Source organism: Eleutherodactylus coqui, chromosome 6, assembly GCF_035609145.1.
Source record: "Eleutherodactylus coqui strain aEleCoq1 chromosome 6, aEleCoq1.hap1, whole genome shotgun sequence".
Classification (NCBI taxonomy): Eukaryota; Metazoa; Chordata; class Amphibia; order Anura; family Eleutherodactylidae; genus Eleutherodactylus; species Eleutherodactylus coqui.
This window is the reverse complement of record NC_089842.1, coordinates 153,251,570-153,277,752: the sequence shown is the minus strand read 5'-3', so window position 1 is coordinate 153,277,752 and position 26,183 is coordinate 153,251,570. Positions and strand designations below refer to the sequence as shown.

The 26,183-nt window shown below is 42.7% G+C and overlaps 1 protein-coding gene across 2 annotated transcripts in view; it reads left to right on the top strand.

Moving 5' to 3' along the window:
* GNG2 (G protein subunit gamma 2) overlaps positions 1–25,178 on the top strand; it is an 85,664-nt gene extending 60,486 nt beyond the window's left edge. The window contains exons 3-5 of one of the 2 annotated variants that reach the window (XM_066605810.1): positions 1,020–1,104; positions 16,711–16,826; positions 23,649–25,178. In XM_066605810.1, the coding sequence (XP_066461907.1) occupies positions 16,740–16,826; positions 23,649–23,777 (216 nt within the window). In that variant the 5' untranslated portion in view covers positions 1,020–1,104; positions 16,711–16,739 and the 3' untranslated portion in view covers positions 23,778–25,178. The remainder of the gene's footprint in view (positions 1–1,019; positions 1,105–16,710; positions 16,827–23,648) is intronic. The other variant, XM_066605811.1, reaches the window with a different exon arrangement.
* The last annotated feature ends 1,005 nt before the right edge of the window (positions 25,179–26,183 follow it).

The following is a 26,183-nucleotide window of genomic DNA, read 5'->3' as shown; positions in this document are numbered from 1 at the left end:
ACAACACTGTATTGAGCGCATCTCTTGCCCATTCTCCAGTATAACATATCCAGGCTGCTATGGCCGTATTATGTTACTACGTCGTTTACAGCAAAGCTTCAGGAAACTGTTTTAATAACAGTTTAATTGGAGTATGCAACATGTGTCCACCCTTCATATGACATCTGTAACCAAGCAATACTGTTTAGTCTGTGCGGGTTTGCAAAGGTCAATGTCCACTGAAGTGTTTGGGATCTATAATACCCACATTAACATAGAGCGATACATAGTGACAGGTGTTATCCAGCAGATCCCTGCTCCTAATGTATTTATCTTTTAAGATACGCTCTCTTGGGCACTTGCAAACAATCGCTATCTGGAGTGCAATTAGGAGGAAATTGTACATAAGAACAAGAATAGGTCTTCAGTTTTCTCTTAATTCAAGTACAGGACTATTTTTCTAGAATTCATGCTGACAAAGATATTGGCCGGGTCTACAGCAGAGTTTGTCCCGTTGTTTTGAAACCACAACTCCCGACATGCCCCGATAGGCAGCGGCTGTTGGTCTACTGGGCATTGGAGCTTCAGGATATCTGGAGAGTCATAGGATTCCTGGCAGAGAGCAATGGCACCTTCATTTAGGAGGTTTCAGCAACCCCTTTTCACTAGAGAGGCGTAGGGGAGGTCTGTAGCAGGGGCCCACTGGTGATCATCTGTAATATTTAGGCATTCATTTCCATTACATGAAGTAGTATACAGCACACATTGAAGTTGGCATGCAGCTTTGTGATGCGTTGACCCCACTAGGTCCATCAGGGCTGCAATTTGCCTACAAATTGCAGATCCCACGTTATTCACTTCGATTTCACCAATAAGGTATTTCAAACGTGTAGCTCCCTCCAGCGGTACCAGGTTTTTAGCCTTTTCTCCTTATGGAGAAGACCAAGGATGACCGCTGTGATATAGAAAATTATTGTACAATATATGACTGTAATTATCAGGTATTCTGGTATATTCTAATACATGGTCTTTTTTTATAGACAAGAATAGAAGAGATTGGTAAAGAGTGACCATACAAGAGATTGGTGAAGAGTGACGGTAAGAAGAGAACTGACCCCCATCTTGGTAATTTTGTTTTACAATTTTCATACTTTTTTGTTCTGCTATTTTTTTTTTGGCCTCAAAATTTTCATGTTGTGGCCCAGGACTGGCAAAATTGTAAAAGAGGCATGAAGTAAAAGGGTATAAGCAACTTAGAGGTATTCTGATACAAATCAGCACTGCAAATGAAGTATGCAAAAGGAAAAGCTATTCAGGAATCGGCAGGGGTGTAGCTGGACTGGGTGCAGAAGATGCAGTTGTGTTGAAGCCCATTGGGTCTGTCTTCTACATATGAGGAGACAATTACTATAAATGATGCATAATTGGTGGGCCTTGTTTCGGTATTGGATTGAGGCCAAGCAGCCTCAAGTTGTGCCTCAAGGTGTATGTATAGGGGGGTGCAGAGGTAACTGCTTCATCCGCCTTGGTCCTGGTGCCTGAGGATATTAGGGGGGGGGGGGCGGGTTCTCATTGGCCCCTCTGTTAGGGGATATAAGATGACACCAGTATTATTAAATGTATGCGGTGGTGGTTACAGATTTAGCATCAGGACCCAGAAGCTTCAAAATGCAATTATTCAGGCAGACCCTTATCAACTCAGATACTTATAACTTACTTATATCTGATCAAGTGATGTTACTTTTTAGCCACAGATAACCCCTTTATGAGACCAGCTCAGTGCATTATGGCTTTAAAGCTTAAAAAAATTGAAATTCACCCCCTGGAGAAGACATGTTATATGTAATCCAATATAAATACAATTTGCAAGGTTAAGCATCCCCTAAAGGGAGATAAAACTTAAAGTGTGACTATATTAACCACTAATGCTCCCCACCTCATGTTATACTGTGAGGAGCTGCTTGTTGGGGTCTTTTGCTACTTTAGTTGTCCCTAAGCTGCCTGTATAAGATGGTGATCGTACTAGTCTTCCCCTTTAATTGTTAATGCAATGTTATTTTATGTAAAGTGACCTGGAGCAGGGGATTGGTTCTACAGTACCACAAAGGGGGTAAACGGATGTTGCTGAGCAGTGTCCTCCGTGTAAAAGCACCTGTAGTTCCGGTGTGGTGCAGCAGTAGCAGGTGTCAAATACGGGTGGGTTCTGCTGCTACATGGTAAATTGCAGAGATTACGCCTTTACTTGAGGCAAGTACTGCCGTTGTGTGGTATCACCAATGACCAGTGTCTCCGAAGTGTCTACTAATATTGCCCAGATCGTTTGTGGCACCCAAATTCTTGTAGAGCTCCGCTCTAGCTCCTGGGGTAAAAAATGCTTTTGTTCCTTATGAATAAAGTCACACTGAGTCGTCTCCGCCTCTGCATGCCAAAGAGCGCTATGCCCTGGGAAAGCCATGTGCGTGCCCATTTGTCCAGAGATTTCTAGTGACTGTGAACCCGATGCCTTTTACCACTCACCAAGGCCAGTTCTGCTCTCGAACTATTGCAGCGCCCAGGGTCAAACCTTTGTCTCAGTCGGAATCTGACCCGGCCATCTGCATTCACCCATAAAGTGATGGTGATATATTGCTAGGATATTCCATGTTTTAGCAGTCCTCACTGAGAACACCATAAGGTAGTACCTGCCACACTGATCACAGTGATATGTCTGCTGTATGCATCTGTGCACTCAGTTTGGAGAAGCTTGCATTTTATCAGCAGCAGCCAGACACAGAAGTAGTCCTGCATATTCATGAGCTGCAGTTTAGCCACTCCCACCCTGCCCTCCAGCCAATGATAAGCAGCTCTCTCACTATGCACAGTAATAAACAGACAGCTGTCATTCAGTGGCTGGAGGTCAAAGTGGGCAGGACTAGCCTGCGGCTCATGAATATCCAGGACTACTTTAAGTACTCCCCTATGCTGTGCTGCTACTGATAAAATGCAAGTTTCTCCAGAACTGCTGCACGGATCCACATAGCAGACATATCACTGTAATCAGTGTGACTGTCACTACCTTACACTGCCCTCAGAAAGGGGTGAAAAGAGATGGTGACAGTCACTTTAATCTTCTGTAGCCAATGCATGTATATATATTACAGCTTGCCCTCCATTCATCACTCCTGTGCAAAGAACAAAAGCTGACTGCCTAAATTGTCCGACCATCAAATGCCAAATTAATGGAACTTCACTGTAAATAACAAATTCTTATGCATTCACTTTTCCTTGGATGTTATCCCGTCACATCTACTGCTCCAATAATCTAATTCAAGACATATGAGTATTATATAGCCTTTAATCTAATATCTAGCACACAATAAACTACTTCCTAGAATGCTAACCTTTATGTTAACTGGAAAACACCCTCAGGCCATCTAGTGTTGGCAATGATCATCGTCTCCACCTCCCCATCCAATGATACAAGCTCACTTGTTGATTTCTAATCTTAAATCAGATTATAGATGATGCTTTTTGTCCTAAACAGAAGTAATCCAGTGATAATTATTGAGGTTTTTGTGGGTTTTTCGGCTGTGATGAAAATGAAAATATTAAAACAAAAAATCTATGGTGAATAACACCGGTACAAGAACAGTGAATTTCCCACAGAATAACGGAGTTTTTCAGGCAAAAAACTATTGATGACCTATCCTAATTGTTCTTGTCATTTACTTGGATCACTGTAACGGAGTGGTCATTATGGAGTACATCACACCAAGAATTAGATTGGCCATGTAAGCCACTTTGGAGCTGTTAAAGGGGTTAAATGTAGCATATTCACAACATGACAGTGTACAGTTACATGGTCGTTTGTGCATATGAGTTTATATATTTTTGTGGGTTTTTTTTTTTTTTTTTCCTCTTGTGTCGATTATTTAATAAAGTGTCAAATGACAATAAAGGCCCAACACAACCTGCCAAACAAGCCCAGTTGGACGGAGGAGCCCCCCCCCCCAGCAATCTAAAATTAATCTAAGGAAATAAATTGGAATTTTTTACCAGCTTGCTTAGCGTGCATTCAAAATGTCCAACTACAGAAAAAATGTGTGATCGCCTCACGATTGTCAGCTGAAATATGCAATCGAACATCAGGACCTCATTTAAAAAAAGGGTTGTGCAGATGGGAAACCTAAGACCTATGGGGTATACTTACAGGTAGTGGAAGCGCTCTGGATTTTCTGTAGTAGAACTGGCTGCAGAAAATCCACAGTAGTTTACAATATCAGCTATGCTGAGGATGAGAATTCAAGAAATCTGATGCACATGCTGTGGAAAACATCCGCAATGTTTATTACCCTGCGGTGCAGATTTTAAATTCGCAGCATGTCAGTTTATGCAGTGGATTTTCAGTGAGGATTTCACCTTCAAAAGAAAGGGTGAAATCCACACCAAAATCTGCATATTAAACAAGGCTTTTGAAGCACAATTTGGTGCAAAGTTTGATGCGACTCTGCACCAAAAACCACTGCAGAAAATCCACTATGTATGAACATAGCTTAGATGTTTGCTTCTTTGCAATCCAAAATGCTCATTATGGACAGACTATATGTTAACACGTTGCAAAATCCACAGCTCATGGGTGAGTCATGATAAGGATGATGCCCATTTAATGCCATGAAGCCCTATAAAATACTGCTAGTGGTTTATTGGGGTGGGCCATGGGTCCTATTGACAATTGATGTCAATATTTCTGTCTGTCACCTTTAAAATCTTGGTCTAAAAGTTGCAGTCCCTCTATCTAGTAGCTTGAGGGAAATTTAAGAGATCCATTATAAGTCGGTGTGCTCACTGCAAAACCATGCTGTCATATCCATCATGACTCCTGTAACACATTTTACCTGCCCTGATGCATTAGCGCAAACTCTGCTTCTGATGGGTTTTGATAATAGAGGATTAACAAGACTGCATACAGTTGTAACAAACTCTCAGCTGTGAAAATATTCGGTGTCTGCAGTTACTCAGCCGCTGGATATAAACAAAAATATTTTCATTCAACTGCAGCAAACGGTGATCTTAAATTATGAGGATTGAAAACAAAGCTTGTTAGAAAGTTACAGAATGTTTTATTACTATTGTGTCATTCTGTCCTTTTATAAAGACCATGTAACCATAAAAGATACATGATGCTTTAGTTTAGGATCAGGTCTGATCTTTTCGTTGGGCTATGATCTTCCAGAGCTGAGAAATAATTTGTAGCTGTAGAAGAGGGGACTAAAACAAGTGACTCTTTTAGCTAAACAATCCCCATACATTTAACCAATTTAGGACTGTAAATATACGGTGCCTGGTCCCAGGCTTTAAGCCCAGCCATATGTAAAATTACATCGGGGATTAAAGCCTCCTGCTTCTGTAATAAATCAGAAGCAGGACGGGTTGCCAGCTGTTAGTCACAGATGATAACCCGAAGGAGAAGGGAGAAGTGGGTTTTAACCCTTTCTGCCTCCTCCTTTCTTCAGTACACATTGCTCAATGATCAATAGCTGCTAAAAGTGAAAGTGGAAGTGTTTCTTCCACTACCGGAGCCCGGGGGTGACCACCGGGATTCCCTGCTACAGCAGAGCTGCAGTGTCATAATAGACCCTGATCAGCTCTGCCAGTAACTATTGTCACTACAGGGAATGTTTTTCCCTGTAACTGGGGCTCCTATGGATGCCCCAGCTACAGTGGGAAAGTATCAAATAAAAAAAAACCCAAAACACATGTGAATGTCCCCCAGAGGTATTATATGACGTCATGGGGGACATAGATAGTAAAAAACATAAATAAGGAAAAAAAGAAGGTACAGAAGAAAACAACAATATATACATAAGCAGACGTCAACCAAAACCGTCGCTATATGCGCCCTGTAATCCAGAACCATACATATTGTATATTAAAAAGTCCAAAACAAAATGAGGAACCCGTTCCCATACTTTATTTTAGTGTAAGTATACTAATTTGGAAAAAAAATAACTTAAGATGTTAAATCATTTTTTTAGCTTTTTTTTACCCCCAATAAAACGGAAAAAAAGTCTCTGAAAAGAATATAAAAAAATAACCCTATATGTTACGGAAAACAAACCGCAGCAAAAATAATTTTGGCAGCTAAAGGGGAAAAAAATAGGGCAGTAAAACCACCAGAAATCCGTGAATAGTGTCTGCTCCTTAGATTCTGTCATCAGGTTCATGCTGCCCCAACCATGGGCAGCATGAACCATGAACCTGGGACAAGAATACCTGTTGCCCCATGGATGTTTTATGTGGAATCACTGTGACATTTCGGAATAAATACACTTTGAAATTTGACTTGGAGCAGGGCCCCGAATCACAGAGCGGGCTACGGCAGCCTATCCCTGCCCATTACATGACCGACCGCTCTCTCCTCTTTTGTGTATAGAGACAGAGATCTCACTCTGCATGGAATGGGCGGGAAGAGGCTAGCATATATTTATTCTGTAACCTCGCTGCATAAATAAAACACCCACTGGGGCATCAGGCATCCCTGTTCTGGGCTCATGTTGCCCGTGATTCAGGCAGCATCAACCTGATGCCTGAAATCCTTTCCATAAAGCAGACATTGCTGCCTCTCTTAGGAACCAGTATGTCTTACAGGAGAACAGAGGGATGTGATTTTCTCCATTGAGGATAAATTATAAGGCTGTCTGTTCAGGAACTGGGTGATCTCATGTGTTGATCTATAATCTGCATAGAACCAGAGGCAAACAATGGCTTCCCTCAACCTGGCACTTGGCAATTAGCAGAGGGCTAAATGGGAGAGCGACTGGCACTGCTGTATGATGCCTTCATACTCTATAATTGGGTGGGGGATGTTGGAAAAAAAAAATTTTTCCCTTTTTTAAAAAAAACTCGTATTTGTTTTTTTCTGCAATGTATTTCTTTTCAAACCACCAACTATACTATTAGGGTACATTAACATGTAACGTAAATGCTGCAGATAGAAATAAATGGCTAACCAAGGTAACACTTGGGGATTTCTATATACGTTTCATAATGATTTCACCAGAGTGGCTTTTTAAGGCTTGTTTCACATGCAGTATTTTTCTGAAATAAGTGTTTCATTTTTGCATGGTGTTTGTAGCAGCATTAAGTTGTGGTGTTTTGGGTACCCTTTTGGGTCAGTGGAGGTTTTCCCATAGGCTTCCATATAGGACTTGAAAAATGTCACTGAGGTATGGAACATACACTGGTGCGGTGATGGGATGGACAGGTTGAGACCACATTTTACAGAAGTCCCCCTGTACGCTGTTCAAAAACACTTTAATAGCCGAAAGTTCCCCTCCTCTCATCAGGTTGTTCACATCACAGACTAGGCAGAGAGCAGCATTCCAGCAAAGGATGTGCAGTCAAGCTGGTAGCGTCCTACCCCGCGGGCAGAGTGCGGTGCAACTTTGGACTGCCTTTTTATGCCTAAGCGTTGCTCCCTCTGAGAGAGTTCAGTCTCAGAAGTCGTCAAGAAAGAACGGAGCTCTGCAGCGGAACTTCAGCACACCAAAGTGCAACCTGCAGTGGCTTACTGCAGCAGCGTGCTCTCTAACCTGTCTTTTTTTTTTTTTTTTTAAGTCCTCTTCTATATCCTATAATCGCTAACAGAGAAAGTCTTCCCCCAGCATTACTGCACATTCCTCTATTAAATAGAATCTTATTTCAGGTCATTTTATTTATTACCCCCCACCAAGCTGGGTACTCATTTTACCGACCTCAGAAGGATGGAAGGCTGAGTCAACCTTGAGCCCGCTACCTGAACCACGCGGGGATTGACCGTGTTTTCACGGCATATCACATGTGCGTTGCACAGCATTTCTTCTGGGTTTTGGGTGACAGGAGGCACCAATAAGATACTTTATCTTGGACAGAAGGTACTTATATACATGTGTAAGGCAGCAAACCGATCCTTTGCCTCGTTGGAAGGAAAGTCTAGCTGTAAGCTCTCTAGTACTGGTTAGAAAATGGGAGGTTATTTGATTGGTTTCTACGGGCAATTGTCCAACTTTTTGTCTGCACTTTTTTTTTTTTTTTTTTTCGACATCAGGCTTGGTAAGTTTTAGTCGGTGATTCCCAGTGTAATTATATGCTGTGCTGCTACATAATGAATATAGCATTAGCCTTCAAAATGGCTGCTCGTGCTATGCGAGGGTGACAGGTGCACATTAATTTGTACTCGACTTGACAGTAATGTCATTAAAATGCATGCGTTACTCAAAATGTAATCATGGTGTTGATCCTCGGCCAAATGTGGAGACTGAAAATCTTACTTTCCAATTTCATTTCTCTGTGCACGACTGTGAAGTATCCCGCGTAATCACCAAACTGCATGATCTATAACAGCGGCCCTTCTGTACGGTTACACTATTAGCCAGACCTCCTGACTCCTCTTATAATGACCCTTAATTTTATGTTGTAACTATTTTTTTTTTTTAAATATAGAAAATTTTTTATAATGAGCCGTATCAACAGGAGGAGAAATTATCAGAAGAGGAACACGATTTATATTTACATATAACCCAAATTTGTATGCTAGACAGAGAATTAGGGGAAAAAACATCTGTTATTAAACTAGTCTGCCTGTAATATATGATCTAAAAATTTTATTAAGAGCTTCCAATTGTTTTTAGAATAGGCAAACTAAACACTATTACAAAATAAAAACAAACTGTGTGTAAATTGAAGTTGTCGTTGAATTAATATTTCTTAAAAATTATTTTTAGGTAAAGCCTTGTTGAAATCTGAAAAAATATTTGGGATGGAGCACAAATTTCTAATTCTCATTAGCCTAGGAAGAGCTTTCACATAGGCTCATTACCAGCCTCCCACTGGGGGAAGAGGCAAGATCAGAAAAGTAGTTATCACCAGGGTTTACGACTTCTTCTTTTTTTTTTTTTTTTTTCTCATCCTAAAAATGGTAATATCGGTCTGTAGCTCAGATACTAGCATGGACAAATCTTTGCTTACTGTGTTCTATAATATGATTATTACAGGTCACGACAATCTACATAAGATTCTCTAAATCCTCCCTTAAAAATCTGAGATGCATATTTTTTGTTTGGCCCAGACCATGATCAAAAGTCCCCTATTTTTGTGGACTGTGCTTGAGTTTACTAATGGTTGTCATCGTCAACTAATCATCCCTCAAGTCCATTTACATAGTAACATAGTATGTTAGTCTGAAACAAGACAAATGTCCAACTAGTTCAGCCTGTTTCCATCCCCCCCCCCCTCCTCCCCTTGTTGATCCAGAGGAAGGCAAAAAAAACCCCAATGAGGCATAAGCCAATTTAGCCTGTTTGGGGAAATAATTCCTTCCTGACTCCATAATGGCAGTGAGAATAATCCCTGGATTAAAGTTTGAAAGTTCCTACCTGACTCCAGACCCGGATCAACAACCCCGCTGGTCACATAATGTCTATATCCTGTAATATTGTAGCACTCTAGAAAGACATCTAGTCCCCTCTTAAACTCCTCTACCGATTTTTGCCATCACCACATCCTCAGGCAGAGAGTTCCACAGTCTCGCTGCTCTTACAGTAAAGAACCCCCTTCTATGTTGGTGATGAAACCTGCTTTCCTCTAGACGTAGCGGATGCCCTATTGTTACTGACGCAGCCCTGGGTATAAACAGATCGTGGGAGAGATCCTTGTATTGTCCCTTAATGTATTTATACATCATCATTTGGGCGCCCCTTAACCGTCTTTTTTTTTTTTTCCAGGGTGAATAATCCCAATTTTGATAGCCTCTCTGGGTATTCCAGTCCTTGTAAGAAGGATAAGCCAAGTAACCCTCTTGTAAATAATTGACAGCCCTATATCCTTTTATAGTTCACTGTTTACATTATCTATCTTCAAATGTAGTGGGTAATTAACTGGCTCAGTAATAAAAAACAGAGGTGGGTTATAAATGGTGCATACTCTGATTGGGTCACTGTTACTAGTGAGGTACCACAGGGGGCAGTATTGGGCAGTATATTTAATGTATAAATTCTTACAAAGTGAGCCGACACTTTGTAATAATTTATGCCTAGTAGTGCTGTTTGAACTGTCGGCGTGTGTGGAGCTCCGTGGACTTGTGCAATAGTGAATCTGGTTTCCTGTTTGAGAGGACGTGAGCGTTTATTCTTTTTATTGTATATTTATTAATGTCCTGGTAGAAGAATTGTGCAGTAAAATAGTAATATTTGTAGATGACACAAAACTATGTAAAGATATTCATACAAGAGGATGCAAGGTGGTTGCAAGAGGATCTGGATAAGTTGGCGGTTTGGGTAGAAAAGTGGCAAATGAGGTTTAACACTGATAAATGTAAGGTTCTGCATATGGGCAGAGGAAATACATGTCACCATTACACACTAGGTGGGAAACCACTGGGAAACACCGACATGGAAAAGGACTTGGGGGTTTTTGTTAACTGTAAGCTTAACTGGAGCAACCAATGTCAGAGAGCTGCTGCCAAGGCAAGTAGCATCATGGGTTGCATTAACCCCTTAGTGACCAAGACGGTTTGCGCCTTAATGACCAGGCCAAATTTTGGAAATCTGACATGTTCACTGTAACATGGAATAACTCCATAAAGGTTTTGCATAATCCAGTGATTCTGACATTGTTTTTATTGCCACATAAGTACTTCATTTAGGGTGACTACCCACTAGCGTTTTTTTTTCTGCTGCAAATTCGCAGCGTTTTTTTCCCAATTGTCAATGGGACTTTCTAATGTTAAAAACGCAATGCAACTTGTGTTTTTGTTGCGTTGCATTTTTAACATTAGAAAGTCCCATTGACAATTGGAAAAAAAAAAAACGCTGCGAATTTGCAGCAGAAAAAAAACGCTAGTGGGTAGTCACCCTTAGGCGATAAAAATAGACTGATCGAATTTGTGTATATTTATTAAAAACGTCAAAATTGCAAAAATTCTGACAATCGTTATTCTTTTTCACATTTTCAACTGCATTATCTCAAATATGTACAAACCTAACATAGAAATTTTTGATAAGATATATATTTCCGTCTGTTTACTTTATTCTGGATACACATTGGAAAAACTTGAGTTTTTTTCTTTAACCATTTAAGAGACGTACAAATTTAACATTGATTTTGAGAAACACTTTCTTTTCCTACACCAAGCCAAGATTGCAAAGGCTCATAGGTGTCAAAATAATAGATACCCCCACAAATGACCCCATTTTAAAAACTACACCTCTTAGTGTATTCACTGAGGGGGGTCAGGAGTATTTTGACCCCACAGTTTCTTTTCAGGTATTATTGCAATTTAGAGGAGAAAAAATAAAATTTCATATTTTTGCAAATATGTCATTTTAAAGACAGGATTTTTTTTTTCTAAAATGCACATGAAGATTTGCACCCCGAAATGGATCGCCCCCATTTGTCCTGTGTTCAGAAACATACCCATTGTGGCCCTAATCTTCTGTCCGTGTGCACAACGGGGCCCAAACTGAAAGGTGCAGCCAGTGGCTTTCAGAACAGACATTTTGCTTGAAGGCCTTTTATGCCCCATTGCACACTTGTAGAGCCCTTGAGCGGCCAAAACGATAGAGAACCCCCACAAATGACCCCATTTTGAAAACTAGACCCCTTAATGAATTTATCTAGGGGTGTACTGTGTATTTTGACCCCACAGTTTTATAATAATCTAAGCAAAGCAGAAGAAAAAAATGATTTTTTTTTTTTTTTTTTTAGCAATTATGTCATTTCAAAAACAGTTTTTCTTGTACAGCACACATATGAATGAAGACTTTCACCCAAAAATGGATCCCCCTCTTTGTCCCGTGTTCAGAAACATACCTATTGTGGCCCAAATATTATGTCTGTATGCACAATGGGGCCTAAACCGAAAGGAGCAGCCGGTGGTTTTCAGAACAGAAATTTTGCTTGAAGGCGCTTTAGGACCCATCGCTCAATTTTAGGTCCCTTGTGCGGCCACAACGATTGAGACCCCTCACAAATGACCACATTTTGAAAACTAGACCCCTTAACGAATTTATCTAGGGGTGTACTGTGTATTTTGACCTCACAGTTTTTGAATGAACCGAAGCAAAGCAGAAGTAAAAAATTAGGATTTTTGTTTTTTCGGTAATGATGTCATTTGAAAAAATGTTTATTTTTTGTACAGCACACATATAAATGAAGATTTTCACCCCAAAATGGATTCCCCGGTTTGTTCTGTGTTCAGAAACATACCCATTGTGGCCATAATCTTCTGACTAGATGCACAACAGGGCCCAAACTGAATAGAGCATCAAACTTTAACTGTCTTGACTTTTACGTGATCGCCATTATCCATTGGATAACAGCGATCACGTGACCGGCGACTGCTCTTCACGGCCCTCTGTTACTGCTTCAAGCTCTCAGCTACCTTTAGTAGCCAGGAGCAAGGAGACTTTAAATTTCCCAGACCCTCCCCAGCTTCTGTGCTTTCGTCCGCCATTTTGGGGATGGGGGAAGGTCCACTGATAAGGATCCCGTCAAGGGACGTGGCCGCAGGCCTTAGATCAGTAATCTCACCTCCTCTCACAGTTTGGATCCGTGACGGGAGGTGAAACTTTAGCTTTTTTTAAAATTTTACATGATCGCTGTTGTCCATTGGATAGCAGCGATCATGTGACTGTGAACCGTATACAGTGGCTCCCAGTGACAGCCCTCTGCTCTCGGCTACTTATACTAGCTGGGAGCAGGGAGTTTTTAAATTTCCTGGGCCTCACGGCTTTCTGCGTATGCGTGTAGTGTAATGCTGCGTGGAGCGCATGCGTAGACGTCGGCGTCTGGTGCGGGGAGGACGAGAACACCACCAGACATCGTGGAGGATCAGATCCGTAAGGGGAGCTGAAACTTTAACTTTTATTTACTTTCTTTTCACTTTAATGCGATCACTGGTATCCGGTGGATACCGGCGATCACGTGACCGGGGGGGATCGAGTGACTGGGATCTGATAAGAAAGAGTTATGTGAGAAGTATGCCTGCCTAAGCAATGGGTGAGCAGTGCTGTGTTCAAACCCTGGTGAGACAGTACAGAGGTCCTAAGTGGGACTAGAAAAGATTCCTGTGGTAGACTGCTCAGATAGCTCCAGAAGAGACTGATAGCCCTGCAGTCCTGAGACGTGGCCTGTTGGTGCTGCATTGACATAGGAATGACTGTATGTACTTAATAGTGGATAGTATAGTACAGGGGTCCTAAGGTACACCATGAATATCGTGGAGGCTGCCGTGCTGTCTGGGAATCCGTGACAGAGTGAGGACCTAAGATGTGGTGTGTCTGGTGGTGAGATAGACTGTTGGACGTCATTTTAGAGGTTTGTGGGAGACGAAACCCTTGAGATGCAGAAAATTGGTAACAGTCAGAGACGATGTTGAGAGGCAAGGAACTGCAGTGGGAGATAGGGCCCCTGAGTGTAGTGTGAGAGTTGTGAAGGGGTTGACCCAGGGGCATAGCTAAAGGCTTATAGGCCCGGGTGCAAAAGTTTATCTTGGGGGCCCCCCAACTTCTCTTAACCCTTTAACGCAGAGACATAACTTGAAGCTCCAGGGCCCCAATGCAAAACCTGTAACAGGGCCCCCAACTATAATGCTTTATTCATAGTACTGGCCTCCCTATATGGAGAAGAAAGGCCTTATGGGCCCCCTAAGGCTCCCAGAACCGTGTGCAACCGCATCCTTTATAGTTACGCCAGTGGGTTGACACTTACTACAAGTTGGATGCATTGAGTGTGGGATAAGGCTGTGTGAAGTAACATAGACTGGGTGTGGTCCCTGTGGTACAAACTGTTCTGCTTGGCTAACCTTTAGCTCACTTCACGATTTCTGCTATCAAAACTTCCTTCGTGAGGTCAAAAGTGACCACAGTTTTTTGAGGTTTTTCAATAAAACAAAATGCAATCTTGATATAATCATATACTGTTATTTTTGTAACATCTTAAGAGATCATAATCAACAACCGTCCCCGAAGTACATCACATTTTGCAATTTTTTTTTTTTTTTTAGGCTTTGCACTTTAGTCTAATCTCTTAAAACTAAATATTCTAGTATCTTATACACTGGTTTCACCAAATCAACAAGACTTATCTTTCTAGAAAAAACAAAATACCAGTTATAAACCTACACAAAAATTGACAGCCTTCCATCTAAGCCAATAATTGGAATTAATGAGAATCCGCCTTATCATTTGGTACTCTGAGGCATTAGTTATTCTGCTGGCTGGTAATCTTCACTTTCCCTCTCTAATAGGGGGCGTAACTATAGAGGGTGCAGGGGATGCAGTTGCACCCGGGCCCAGGAGCCTTAGGGGGCCCATAAGGCCTCTCTTCTCCATATAGGGAGCCCAGTACTATGAATAAAGCATTATAGTTGGTGGCCCTGTTACAGGTTTTGCATTGGGGCCCAGGAGCTTCAAGTTATGCCTCTGTGCAGCATGGTTTAGGTATCGGTACGGGTACAGATACAGATAGAGGGGAGGCCCCAGCTCACCTTTTGCATCAGGGCCCCTGAGCCTTTAGTTACGCCCCTGCTCTCTATTATGCGTCTTACTCTTTAGTAAGAGGATATGTGGCATATTTGCTATCTAGAACAAAAATAGAACACCCTACAATAATGCAAACTCAAAGAATCAATAAATGCAACTTACTTATTTGGGGTCAAATGCGACCGGCAACTAGGTATTTATGCTGTGTAGTTCATCCGCTCACATATAAGTGTGCTTTACCGCCACAATCTGCAGTAAACTGAGATTAGGTGGAAATATTTGCAGCCACATTTTTTGGCTCAAAAGTTACACTCCGAATTAGACACGGTGGGATTTTTTTTGACCCCACCAAGTGAATTAAGGGTTGATTTTGCTTGCAACATTTTTGAGATTGCATCACTTTGTGTGTTCAAGCCCATACGAACTGATAAACATTTAAAAATGACAGAAATCTATAAGCTTTTGGGCCGCTGTAATTGCAGTAGGGTTGAACTATTACATTTCATTTGGTCTGAAATTGTCTTCTTTCTTAAAAGGGAACTTATTCGGTACTTTTGTACTGTGCTCATTGAGAGCAGCACACTATAGTGACAGGCGTGCTGATTCTAGCAGTGTGAAACATAGGGTAATGTGCAGGGATTTTGGATAACTAAGGCAGATTTCACATCTGCTCAGAACGGAAGTCCTGTCATAGATCCGGCTTAAAATGCCGGAAGAAAAAGTTCTGCGTGAAGCCCTTCTTTTTTCTGTCCAAAAATCGGGCAGCTGGGCAGAGAGCAGACAAATTCCATTATAGTCAATTGGGTCTGCTGGCGCTGTTCAGTTCCGTCCAGAGACAGAGCCGTTTGGCTGCTGGGATTCCCCTTTCCTACTTCCCAAATGGAGCCGGAAAGCGGAATCCCCAACGCAAATGTGAATCCACCCTTACAGCTTCTTCCTGTATTTTTCTGCGGCTCTCAGCAAGAGTTGAGTCTAGCTTATTCATGAGGACCTAGTAACCCCATCCACTTGCCCTGACTTCTGGTCTTCTAGCTTATTACACTGCAAACTGAGAAAACTAGCAATCACAGAAGGTAGATGGAGCCACTACATCCTCATGAATAAACTGCAGAAACCTACAGAAACAAGCTGTAAGTTCTCCCAAATCCCTGCACATTACCCTATAAGTGACAGACCGCTGGAATCAGCATGCCTGTCACTATAATGTGCTGCCCTCAGTGAGTACAGCGTAAAGTACCTGACAGCTTCCCTTTAAAGCAGAACTGCACAAAGGACCACACCATTCAGTGTACATACTCACCTAATGGCTTAATAAGTAAATGTATGTCCTATAATCCAGCACCTTATGATCCAGCACATTAACCTTGACGTATTGGAGAATTGTCATAGCTATAAAAAGCAACTGTTGCTTTTCTTTGACTTGAGGACATAGCTCTTCAGGCTTGGCTACAACCTTCACCCATGCTAAGAGGTATTTGGATATGTTGCCCTAATAAGGTATTGCCACATTGTATTTAGATTTTGGGGCCACAAAATACTGTGCTTCTAAATTGTATTCCTGTGTATTGGGGTTGGTTTGTGATTGCCGCAGGATTGACTACTTTCCTTTAGCACAAAGTCACAGCAAGACTTCAATCCCAAGTTCTAACAGCTCAGCTCTTGCTGCCACATCTCATATACTACTGACTCCAGTAGGTTTCAGAAATCAATATTCTAAGAATGGAAAGGTCACACCAGTGATATTGATCCAGTTAAATCAGGTGGGTTGAGGCTCCCATGTACAGATTGCAAATACCCCCTGTCCTAGATTTCATTAATCTGTTAATTGATTACTGTCAGACACATCTCCACTCAGGGCTGGATTATGCTTGATGGAGGACCTTAGGCAAAAGAATTTGTCGAGGAGGCCTCGTCCCACCTTTAGTACCCAGACTCCTAACCCCTATTGCAGCCACATATAGACTAAATGCTATGGGAGTAAAGGAAAGAGCAGAGACTTCCTTAGACTTCAAAAGAGAGAGCTTCTTGCATGCCAAGACGACCTCTACCACCCTGGAGAGAGGGTGGTTGCTGGAAGCCCTCAAGCAAGTGGAAGTACCCACCTGTGCCCTTCTTGGGGTACTTCCACCTATTTCCTAGCACATATTTTAATTATAGCTGCAGTAATATACACTTTATGATAATTAATGCAGGCATCTTGTCAACTAATTATTGCTCTTTCTTTACTTTTCAGCACACTATAGAAGCCAAGTCGGCAGCCTAATGGCGAGCAATAATACAGCCAACATAGCACAAGCCAGGAAACTGGTAGAACAACTGAAAATGGAAGCCAATATAGACAGAATAAAGGTATCTGCATATAATATGTCATACATGTATATACATATCTAATGTGAATTTCCTATGCCCCACACAGAGAATGAAAAAAATGGGTCTTTTTTCAGCTACTGCCTGACACCACGACAATCCTAACCAACTGCTTGTGCCACATTCCCAGTTTCATGGCAAATACATTTCCACTCTTTGTTTAACATTCGTGGAAACCATATATCGCTATGCAGGTTATCACTACATTTTCAAATTGGTCTCGCCCCATTTTAATCAGACCCTCTATCCCCTGTGTCCTTATATTGGTGAAATTAATTGTTTCTATATGTACATTTTTGGTCTAGGTGCAGAAACCATGACCTTGTCCACCACCCAGTTACTGATGACATCACAAGCTGATATATCTGTTGACCTCACACCATATAAGATCTACTGTGTATATTTTATAGAATCTAAAGAGGTTATCTGTATCCAATAATATCCCTTTAATAGCGCTCACTGCACTAATATAGCAAACTGATCAGTACTTTCCCTCTGTCACTGGGATCAGCGCTGCAGCCCTGCTGTGGTCCCAGTGTTTGCTGTGACAGCTGACATCACTTGAAGTCAGGTGACCACTGCAGCCAATCAGAGGCTGCAATATCACCATGCAGCTCTCCTGACATCTGTGCTCACATCCTGGGTTTATTATTTTGCTACAGTGAGCACAACTTAAGGAATATTGTCCGGTAACCAGACAACCCATTTAAGCTTTGACAGTCATGATTTAAATTTAGAATATCAGGAATTAGTAATTTCCCAAAGTCATAGAAATTTCAGCCTTGCTAGACCTGTCAGAGTGTGCAAAGTTTTTGATTATTTTATTTTCTAGTTAGTTTCTCAGTCTTTGTGATGCTGTTGCATGGATCTACCAAAGAAACTGCCTATAGGGGGATACACTATCTCGTATCACAGTTACAGATAATCACACAGCTCCTGTCACACAGTTATAATAGAGGAGATCACAGCTCATCCTCCTGACTGTACGCTTATGGTCTGTAGTTTATTTAGGTGAATATAGAAGGTAATGATAATTAAACTGTCCCTTCAGCAGGCCAAAATAGCACAGCCTCAGCTAATACTGTGCTGATGCATCATGGGATTGATTGAAAATGAAAAGTAAAAAATCTCACTGAAGGTGGTACCTGATAAGCATCAGACACAAAGAAAACCTCCAGAGTGTGACAAACAATCAAGTGAGGGAACAGGCATGTAAAAGTGTGTTTTCGCTGGAGTAGCCCTTTAAATAACATTACTGTTCCCATTGCACACTGTTAAAAAATTAATACAAAGGAAATAATAAATCCAGATGAACCTTTCCTTCATCAGCGGATTTAATGCACAATATGATTTTTAGAATTAAGTGACTTCTCTGTGTGTGCAAAGCTTCCACCCATGGTGCTATGAATAATGGAGCTGAATACATCAAACGGGGAAAGATGGGAAGATGCAGATGTATTTGGATAATTTAAAACATCAAGATGTGTATTGTGCCATTAGCCTGGTGAATTCTTCATAAACCAACACTCCCTGCTGTTCTTATGTCGACAGCTATTAATGGCATTAAGACTCTACTTAACTTGGTTAACTCTTGGTGTGTTCTCAAGATGCCTATTATAATATACCTCTAGACTTTGTGTGTTTTACGGCAGCTGCAATGAATCGGGGTATGTTCACACGGTGGATTTTGACAAAGATTCCGTGCTGAAATCTACATCCCATTCATTTGAATGAGAATCCAGATTTTTTTTGCCACAGATTTGAAATCTGCATTGCTGAAAAAAAATCAGAAATGACATGTTACGTCCTAACGAGGAGCGGCGGCCCCGATTTCTAATAATGAGATGACTCTGCTAACCCCACCCTCCAATGATATGAGATGAGTCTGCTTCTTCATCCTCTAATGATAAGGAGATGACTCATAGAATTATAGAATAGAATGGTAGAGTTGGAAGGGACCTCCAGGATCATCAGATTCAACCCCCTGCTCAATGCTGGCCCCGTCCCCTAATGATAAGGAGATGACTCTGCTGACCACACGCTCTAATAAGGAAATGACTCTGCTTCTTCATCTTCTAATAAGTTGATGACTCTGCTAACCCCACCCTCTAATGATCATGAGATGACGCTATTGAAACTTCCCTCTAAGGGCTCTTTCACATGACTGTATGCATTTTTACAGTCGCCCATACGCCTATGAATGAAGAATAGCCACGATCAAGTCCTGATCTTTAGCTGTGTATTTTCTGGCAGTCACAAGGCGGCCACAGCGTATCGACAAAAGAATACGCTGCAGCACAGAAATCCTGCGATCGGCAGAAAACCTCGGAATGACTGCTAATGCTTAAATAGTGGCAGCTGTCATCTTTTCCCAGCGTTGGATGCAGCTAAACTCCCTTCCCCTCCCTTTTTTCCCCCAGCTCCTATAGGAGTCTATGGAGCTTCCAACATATCTCTGCCAAAGATAGGGCAAGACCTATCTTTGGATGAAGTGTACAAAATCTGTGACCAAAAACTGTCACCGATGTGCTATTTTTGCTGGCATGATTTTTTGGATTTTTTTGGATGCAGCTAAAGTTGCGATGTGAGCCTAGCCTAATGGCATAGAAAATTTACTGAATGTGCACACAATATCTGCACTATATTTCACTGCATTACCTGTGGCGATAATCTGCACGCGGGTAACACAATGAACGCGTTTCATAGGATAACTATGGAAGGCACAGCTTTCCACAACGAACCTATCATAATAATCTGTTTATCGTGCAAAATCGCGATGAAAATCGCAGCGACAAACTGTTCTCCCGCGGAGGAAATCCACGGCAGTATATCGCAATGCCCATGGACAGCCGGCCTTAACTGTGACTTTTCACACATTTACCATTTTTTAAAAGTGTCAAGATGTGTAAAAAGCCACAAATTATAGTGCACAGGGTTTTACAGAGGAGTGTGGCCTACCAGTGACCAAGTTTCAGCGTCACTTACACCAGAAATTGCTGCAAATTGTAGTGCTCATCTCTGCCTGCCCATAGCTGGTGTAGATTTGAATTTCTGGTATAATGGCAGCCCAAGATGGCACAAGGTAGGTAGGAGGTCTGCTACAGATTGGGACCCAGGTACTATAAGTTACACCCTATGACTCATTCACATAAGGGCTTATTTAGACGACCGTCTATCGGCTGGGTTTTCACGCCCGACCAATATACGGTGTCCTCGTCTGCAGGGGGGGAGGCTGGAAGAGCCAGGAGCAGGAACTGAGCTCCCGCCCCCTCTCCGCCCCTTGCCACTATTTGCAATAGGAGGGGGCGAGACGGGGGCAGAGCTAAGTACCGGTGCTTAGCTCCAGCCCCGCCCCTCCAATTGAAAATAGTGGCGAGGGGCGGGGAAGGGGCGGGAGCTCAGTTCCTGCTCCTGGCTCTTCCATCCCCCCCCCCCTCTGCAGACAAAGACACTGTATATCGGCTCGGCGTGAAAACCCAGCCGATATACGGTCGTCTAAATAAGCCCTAAGTGTAATTTTTGTTGTGTGTAAAAAAAAAAAAAAAACACAACGTGTCCTATTTGGTGCGTATTACACACTGTGGAATCCCTTCGAAATTAATTAATTGCCGTGCATAAATACATGCAAAATATGCAGGAAATCTGCATATACGCTGCATATTTATGCATTAAATCAATGCAATCTCATGGGTAATTTTGTATACGTGTAAATACACTGTGTATTGACGCGAGTTAATATACTTCTGATGGGCAGAAAAACGCAGGTCAACAGCGTATTTCAGCTTATGAATGCGCTGCATATTCACAGGCCGAAATATGCATACGCCCATGTGAATGCACCCTTAGGCTTTATTCACACGACCGTATATCGACTGCGCTTTCACGGCCGGCCAATAGACGCTGCCCATCTGATTGGTTTACAATGCATCAGTTCAGATGGACATATTCCTGCGGTGTAAAAGCACCCGGCCAAGATAGTGCATAGGAGGGCATTTCGGCTGAACGCTTTTATGCCAGCCAGGGAAGATAGTTCCTGAACTATCTTGCTGTCTGGAATACAGCAGTGGCTCCCATAGACTCTAATGGGAGCCTATGCTAGCTGCCGGAGAAGGGAGGTGGGATGGAGTTTAGCAGCATGTCTGCTAAACTCCTACCTCCTTCCCTCCTTCTCTCCGCCACTTGCCGGTTGTTTGCAATAGGATGGGCAAGGCTAGTTGCTAAGCTCCTGCCCCCTGCCATTGCTGGCAGCCGACAAGGGGTGAAGAGGGACGGGAGCTCAGCACACTAGCTCCAACCCTGTCCCGCCCCCTTCCGTTGCCAAGAGCCGGAAAGGGGAGGCAGTTTAGCAGAGCTAACTGTCTCCCCTCGCCCGATGGCAATCCAGGCTCAGTGTATATACGTCAGACCTGAGCCGTCTGAACGAGTGCACAAACAGCAGATTTGTGCACCCGTTCACACGATTTTCGAATCGTGCTGTAGCCGTGACACAGCCGACCAAAAATCGCTACGCCTGTGTGAAAGAGCCCTTAAATTTACATTATATTTCAAAATGAACTAGTATGCTTTAATGGTGCAGTGCTTTACAATTAAATGACTAATTCAGCTCCGCTACATCTGTTCCTGCTGATCTGCCAAATTGGAGAATATCTGTCAGCAGCTGCTATCCCTTTAAATGTTTAATTAAGCCAATTTGTTTGCTTCCCCCATGCTGTGCTTTTTTTTTTTTTTTAATTTAACCCCGTATTCTAAAGTGCACAGCACTCAGACCTCCAAGTCTCATCCCTTTCTTTATTCACCCTAGTGCTGACAATGATTGACGGTACAACAAATCACTGCTGAAATCTTCTGATAGGAGGCAAAATGACACATGGAGGGCTCCTGACATGGCAAATCCTTCATTTTCTGTCAGAGCGCAGTACTGGCCCTTTTGATTGATCACTGACTACATGTATTGTGGATCCTAATGTGTATTCATGTCTGCAATGTTGCAAGTATTTAAAGTAATGTTCCCTTCTATAAAGAGATGGCATATGGCTCAGATAGGTCATCATTTTATCGTCCATTGTTTGCAGGACTGGTGAGGTCAGACCTCCAGCGATCAGATATTTCTCCTCTATCCTATTTATACGGGGAACGTTCAATGCTGAGACAGCTCCCTTATCCCTTGTGGATAGGAGATAACTTCATATTACCAGAATACCACTTTAGGGCGCCTTCAGATGATCGTATATCGGCTGGGTTTTCACTCCCTACCGATATACAGCTTACGTCTCTGCAGGGGGAGGAAGCTGGAAGAGCCTGGAGCAATTTGTAATAGACAAACAAACACAAACTGTTATAGTACTAGTAGGGTGCACAGGTACGCACGGCGCGGGACTCCCTGACCCTCCCCCACGCCAATGTCCCTTCCTGGAGGTAGCCCCAAAGGTGGACAGGTCCAGGCTGCCAACACTGACCCTACGTTGCCTAGTGGCAGGACAGGAAGGAACCACCGTACCTATGCAAATGACAACTTACTGGTACCGACAGGCTAGGCAGATGGAATAACCAACAGAAAAGAAAACCACAGAACACAGGCAGAGCTGGATCGAGACAAGGTAACTTTTTTCCCCTAGAGCAGGACCGAAATCAGACACACAGGGAACAGAACCAATAACTGGCAACTGCTATCAGCAGCTGCCAGACTATATTCAGAAGTCTCCACCCCTTGGGCGGAGACCAATCAAGCCGGCTGACTGAAGCTCCCAGCCAGACACTATAACTCAGAGGTAGAGCGCGCGTGCCTCTCCATAGTGCCACACTCCGCACCCGCACACTGGAGCAAGGCACCGCCCCTCACCGTCCCGAACGTGGGCGCAACACCATCCCAGAACGCCGCGGTGAACCACGCCACTGCCAGCCGTGGTTCCTGACTGGCCTCATGGTATCAAAAACAACCAGAAGGAGATCAGTGTTATACACACTTCTCCCTGTGCATAATTAAGCAATGAAGCCAATATGTCTAGTAAAAAACGAGGAAATGGTTAAATTATATTTCAGTTTAATAACCAAAACAAATTTTGAAGCGCTAGTAGGGTCTGACATTCCAGCAAGCAGTGTGTTGGACTAGAAGACCCAAGCACTGATTGTTGCCGGAAAAGGGAGGCAGGAAGGAATTTTGCAGTGGCTCGCGTTGCTAAAGTCCCTCGGGAGGGAGTTTAGCACACTAGCTCCCGCCCCTTCCTTTGCTGGCAGCTCCTATTGACTAAGGAGGGAGTTTAGCACACTAGCTCCTGCCCCCTCCCTTCGCCGGCAGCTCTTATTGACTAAGAAGGGAGTTTAGCACACTAGCTCCCGCCCTCTCCCATTGCCAGCAGCTGGCAAGGGGTGAAGGGAGGAGGGAGTTGAGCATGGCTGAACTCTCTCCCCGTTTGACTGTATTCTAGGCTGTGGCATATATACACCACAGCCTGGCTGTCTGAATGGGTGTGCAAACAGGAGATGCCTCTTGCTCATGCAATTTTTGGCCGTGATGTGGGCGGTCAAAAATCGTAGCGCCCATGTGAAGGAGCCCTTAAAGTTGGGCTTCCACTCTACAGTACAGTAACTGCACACACTTAAAACTTTGCCCACTCGTGGTAGCCAATGGGTTTTCAAATGTGAGTGGTTACTGCAGCGTGGAAACCCAGCCTAATTAACATTTCAAAGCGAAATCATATGACATGTAAGAGCTCCACCCAAACCGCTTGAAAATAGCTAACAGATATGTAAATCTGCTTCCTGAATATTTGCAGACTGGCTGATAACTGTTGTTTTTCTTCCAAGGTATCCAAAGCAGCCGCAGATCTGATGGCCTACTGTGAAGCCCACGCTAAAGAGGACCCACTATTGACCCCAGTGCCTGCTTCGGAAAACCCATTCAGAGAGAAAAAGTTCTTCTGTGCCATCCTGTAACAAGGTTGAGGCCAGTCTGTGGTGCGGTCAGGGTACCTGAACACCCGTTCAGAATTTATAACATCAAGGACTATTTTTATGGTCTGCAGAATCACCAGTAATAATAGTAATTTAGAAGAAGTCTGGAAAACTGCAGGGGAACATCTGGGGAACTGCACCAAAACTTTTTTTGTCCTTTCCAGCTTGTAGAAAACATGTCAAAAAAAAAAAAAAAAAAGCTTTGTGTCACCTCTCGATTAACATCCTGCCTGTATAGTTTTTTCTTTGTAACATTTTATCATTAATCTTTTTCAAAAAGAAATTTTCAGATTTTTTTTTTATGGTTGGGAACAATATTCCCTTTTGCAGATGTGTACAGTGTGATTTACAAGTTGTTTTTTTTCTGACATTTTTAATTTAAATTAAATTGTAAAATTTTAACCATTTTTTTTTCTAGCCGCAGGAAAGAAAAATGCAATGGTATTTATATGTAATATTTTGATAGTGTGTGTCGTTGCATTTAGAGTAGCACAAAGATGGTTTTCACAGTAGGGATCTTGGATATATTGCAGTCAGCATTCACAAAGTGCACCGAGGCTTTATCTAGCGTTGTACCTTTTACTCCAGGACGGCGGGGAAAAAAAGGAAGATACCCATCCGCGGTTTTTAATCTTTTAAACTCAGCTTTTTAATTCTGCGAAGATATTTAATTGTCTAGTGCTCTTTTTTATACCAATTTTTGTGACTATTTTGAAAGGCGTTCTGCATGGAAATAAAAATTTAAAAAAGGAAAAAAAAAATGTAAAGCATTTGCAACATATGCCCTGGTGGAATCAGCTGTAGAGGACTGTTCCACTGCCTATAAATAGGGGTGTAATTTAACCATTTTGCTGCTGGAGTACTGACAGCCTTAGCCATAATGCCTCCCACTGAGCTGTGACATTATGGTTGCCTTCAAAGATTGAAGGTGATAACCTAATACATCTGCTCGAAAACTTTTAATTTCTTTATGTAATGAAATTTTAAAAATTTAGGTAACGTGCCTCTTTTTTTTCCCCTTAATTTTTGCATGCATGTACTAGTCAGAATGCTGCACATTTTAAAATCACAAAAAACCCAGATAATTGTGTTTGGGCTGGAAATCAAATTGGCAAAAAGAAAAAAAAACTATTGCAACTTTTAAAACTTTTAATAAAAACTATTATAAATAAGATTCCCAACCACATTAATACAGAATTAAAAAAACACGAGGTGTCACACACTAAGGCCGGCTGCACACGGCCGTGACGGGCTCAGCCCGTCACGGCGCCCTCCAGGAGACCCCATACTTACCTGCGGATCTGGCGTCCTCGCTCCTGCATGACGCTTCCCCGCCCACCTCCGCCGCGTCAAAGTGACACGCCAGCCGTGTCACGTGACGCGCCCCGCGGTGTCACCGGACGCGTCCGGCCGTGTTACGTGACGCGCCCCGCCGTGTCATGTGACGCGCCGGCGGTGGGCGGGGAAGCGTTTTCACGCTATCTTCCGCTGTGCTACAGCGGAAGATAGCGTGAACAAACGGCTTCCATTGACTGCAATGGAAGCCGTCCGCGCGTACACCCACGGCAAATAGAGCATGCCACGGGTGAGGACGGGTGAATTCACGGTGCGGAATTCCACATCGTGAGCACTGAGCTATTAGGTTCGAATTACGCAGCGGAAATCCGTTCGTGGGAAGGAGGCCTAATAAGGTAGAGAGGGTAGGCATCTAATACTCTGGGTGCTTTGGCATGTGCCAGTAATAGCCTGCATTATGCACCCAAATCTGCACCTTTAGTGCTTTCACACAGGTGAGCTTTGTGTGTTGTGAGGCGCATGTATACAGACTATTGTTTTCAATGAGTCTATTAACATATGCTATTGTGCAGAAATCTAGACTATTCTTGAGCGTTTCATGCAAGTGCGATGCAATTTGTTAATTTTTTCTATTGAAAAAGCATTTGATTTTTAACGTGCGCGAAAATCACATGTTCAGCGATGTGATTCAATTTTCTTGCAATTCGCACCATACTCGCATAAAGACACAATTTTTCAGGTGCAATATGAGTCTTAATTTCTGTGACAAATGTCGCAATTTCCCTGTTAACTTCAGGACACAGAAGGTTGTCAGAGTGCTGGTTGTGTGACCTTGAGGCCGAAAGAAAAGTGTAGGAAATAGAGCCTGGAGGGGATGAGCTACAGAACTGGATCCTTCACAGCAGAGATCACTAGTACTGTGATGGATTTCCCCAAAATAATAAACCTGGAGTGCTTCTTTAAATATTAGCACAAGCTTCAGAAATTGTTGGTCATTCTCCTGTGTGTTTTTAGTCTGACGCCAGTTTCAGATGCCATGACCTAATTCTAGAGTCTATATAGTAGTCCTAAGAACCCCCCTTCCCTCCCTTC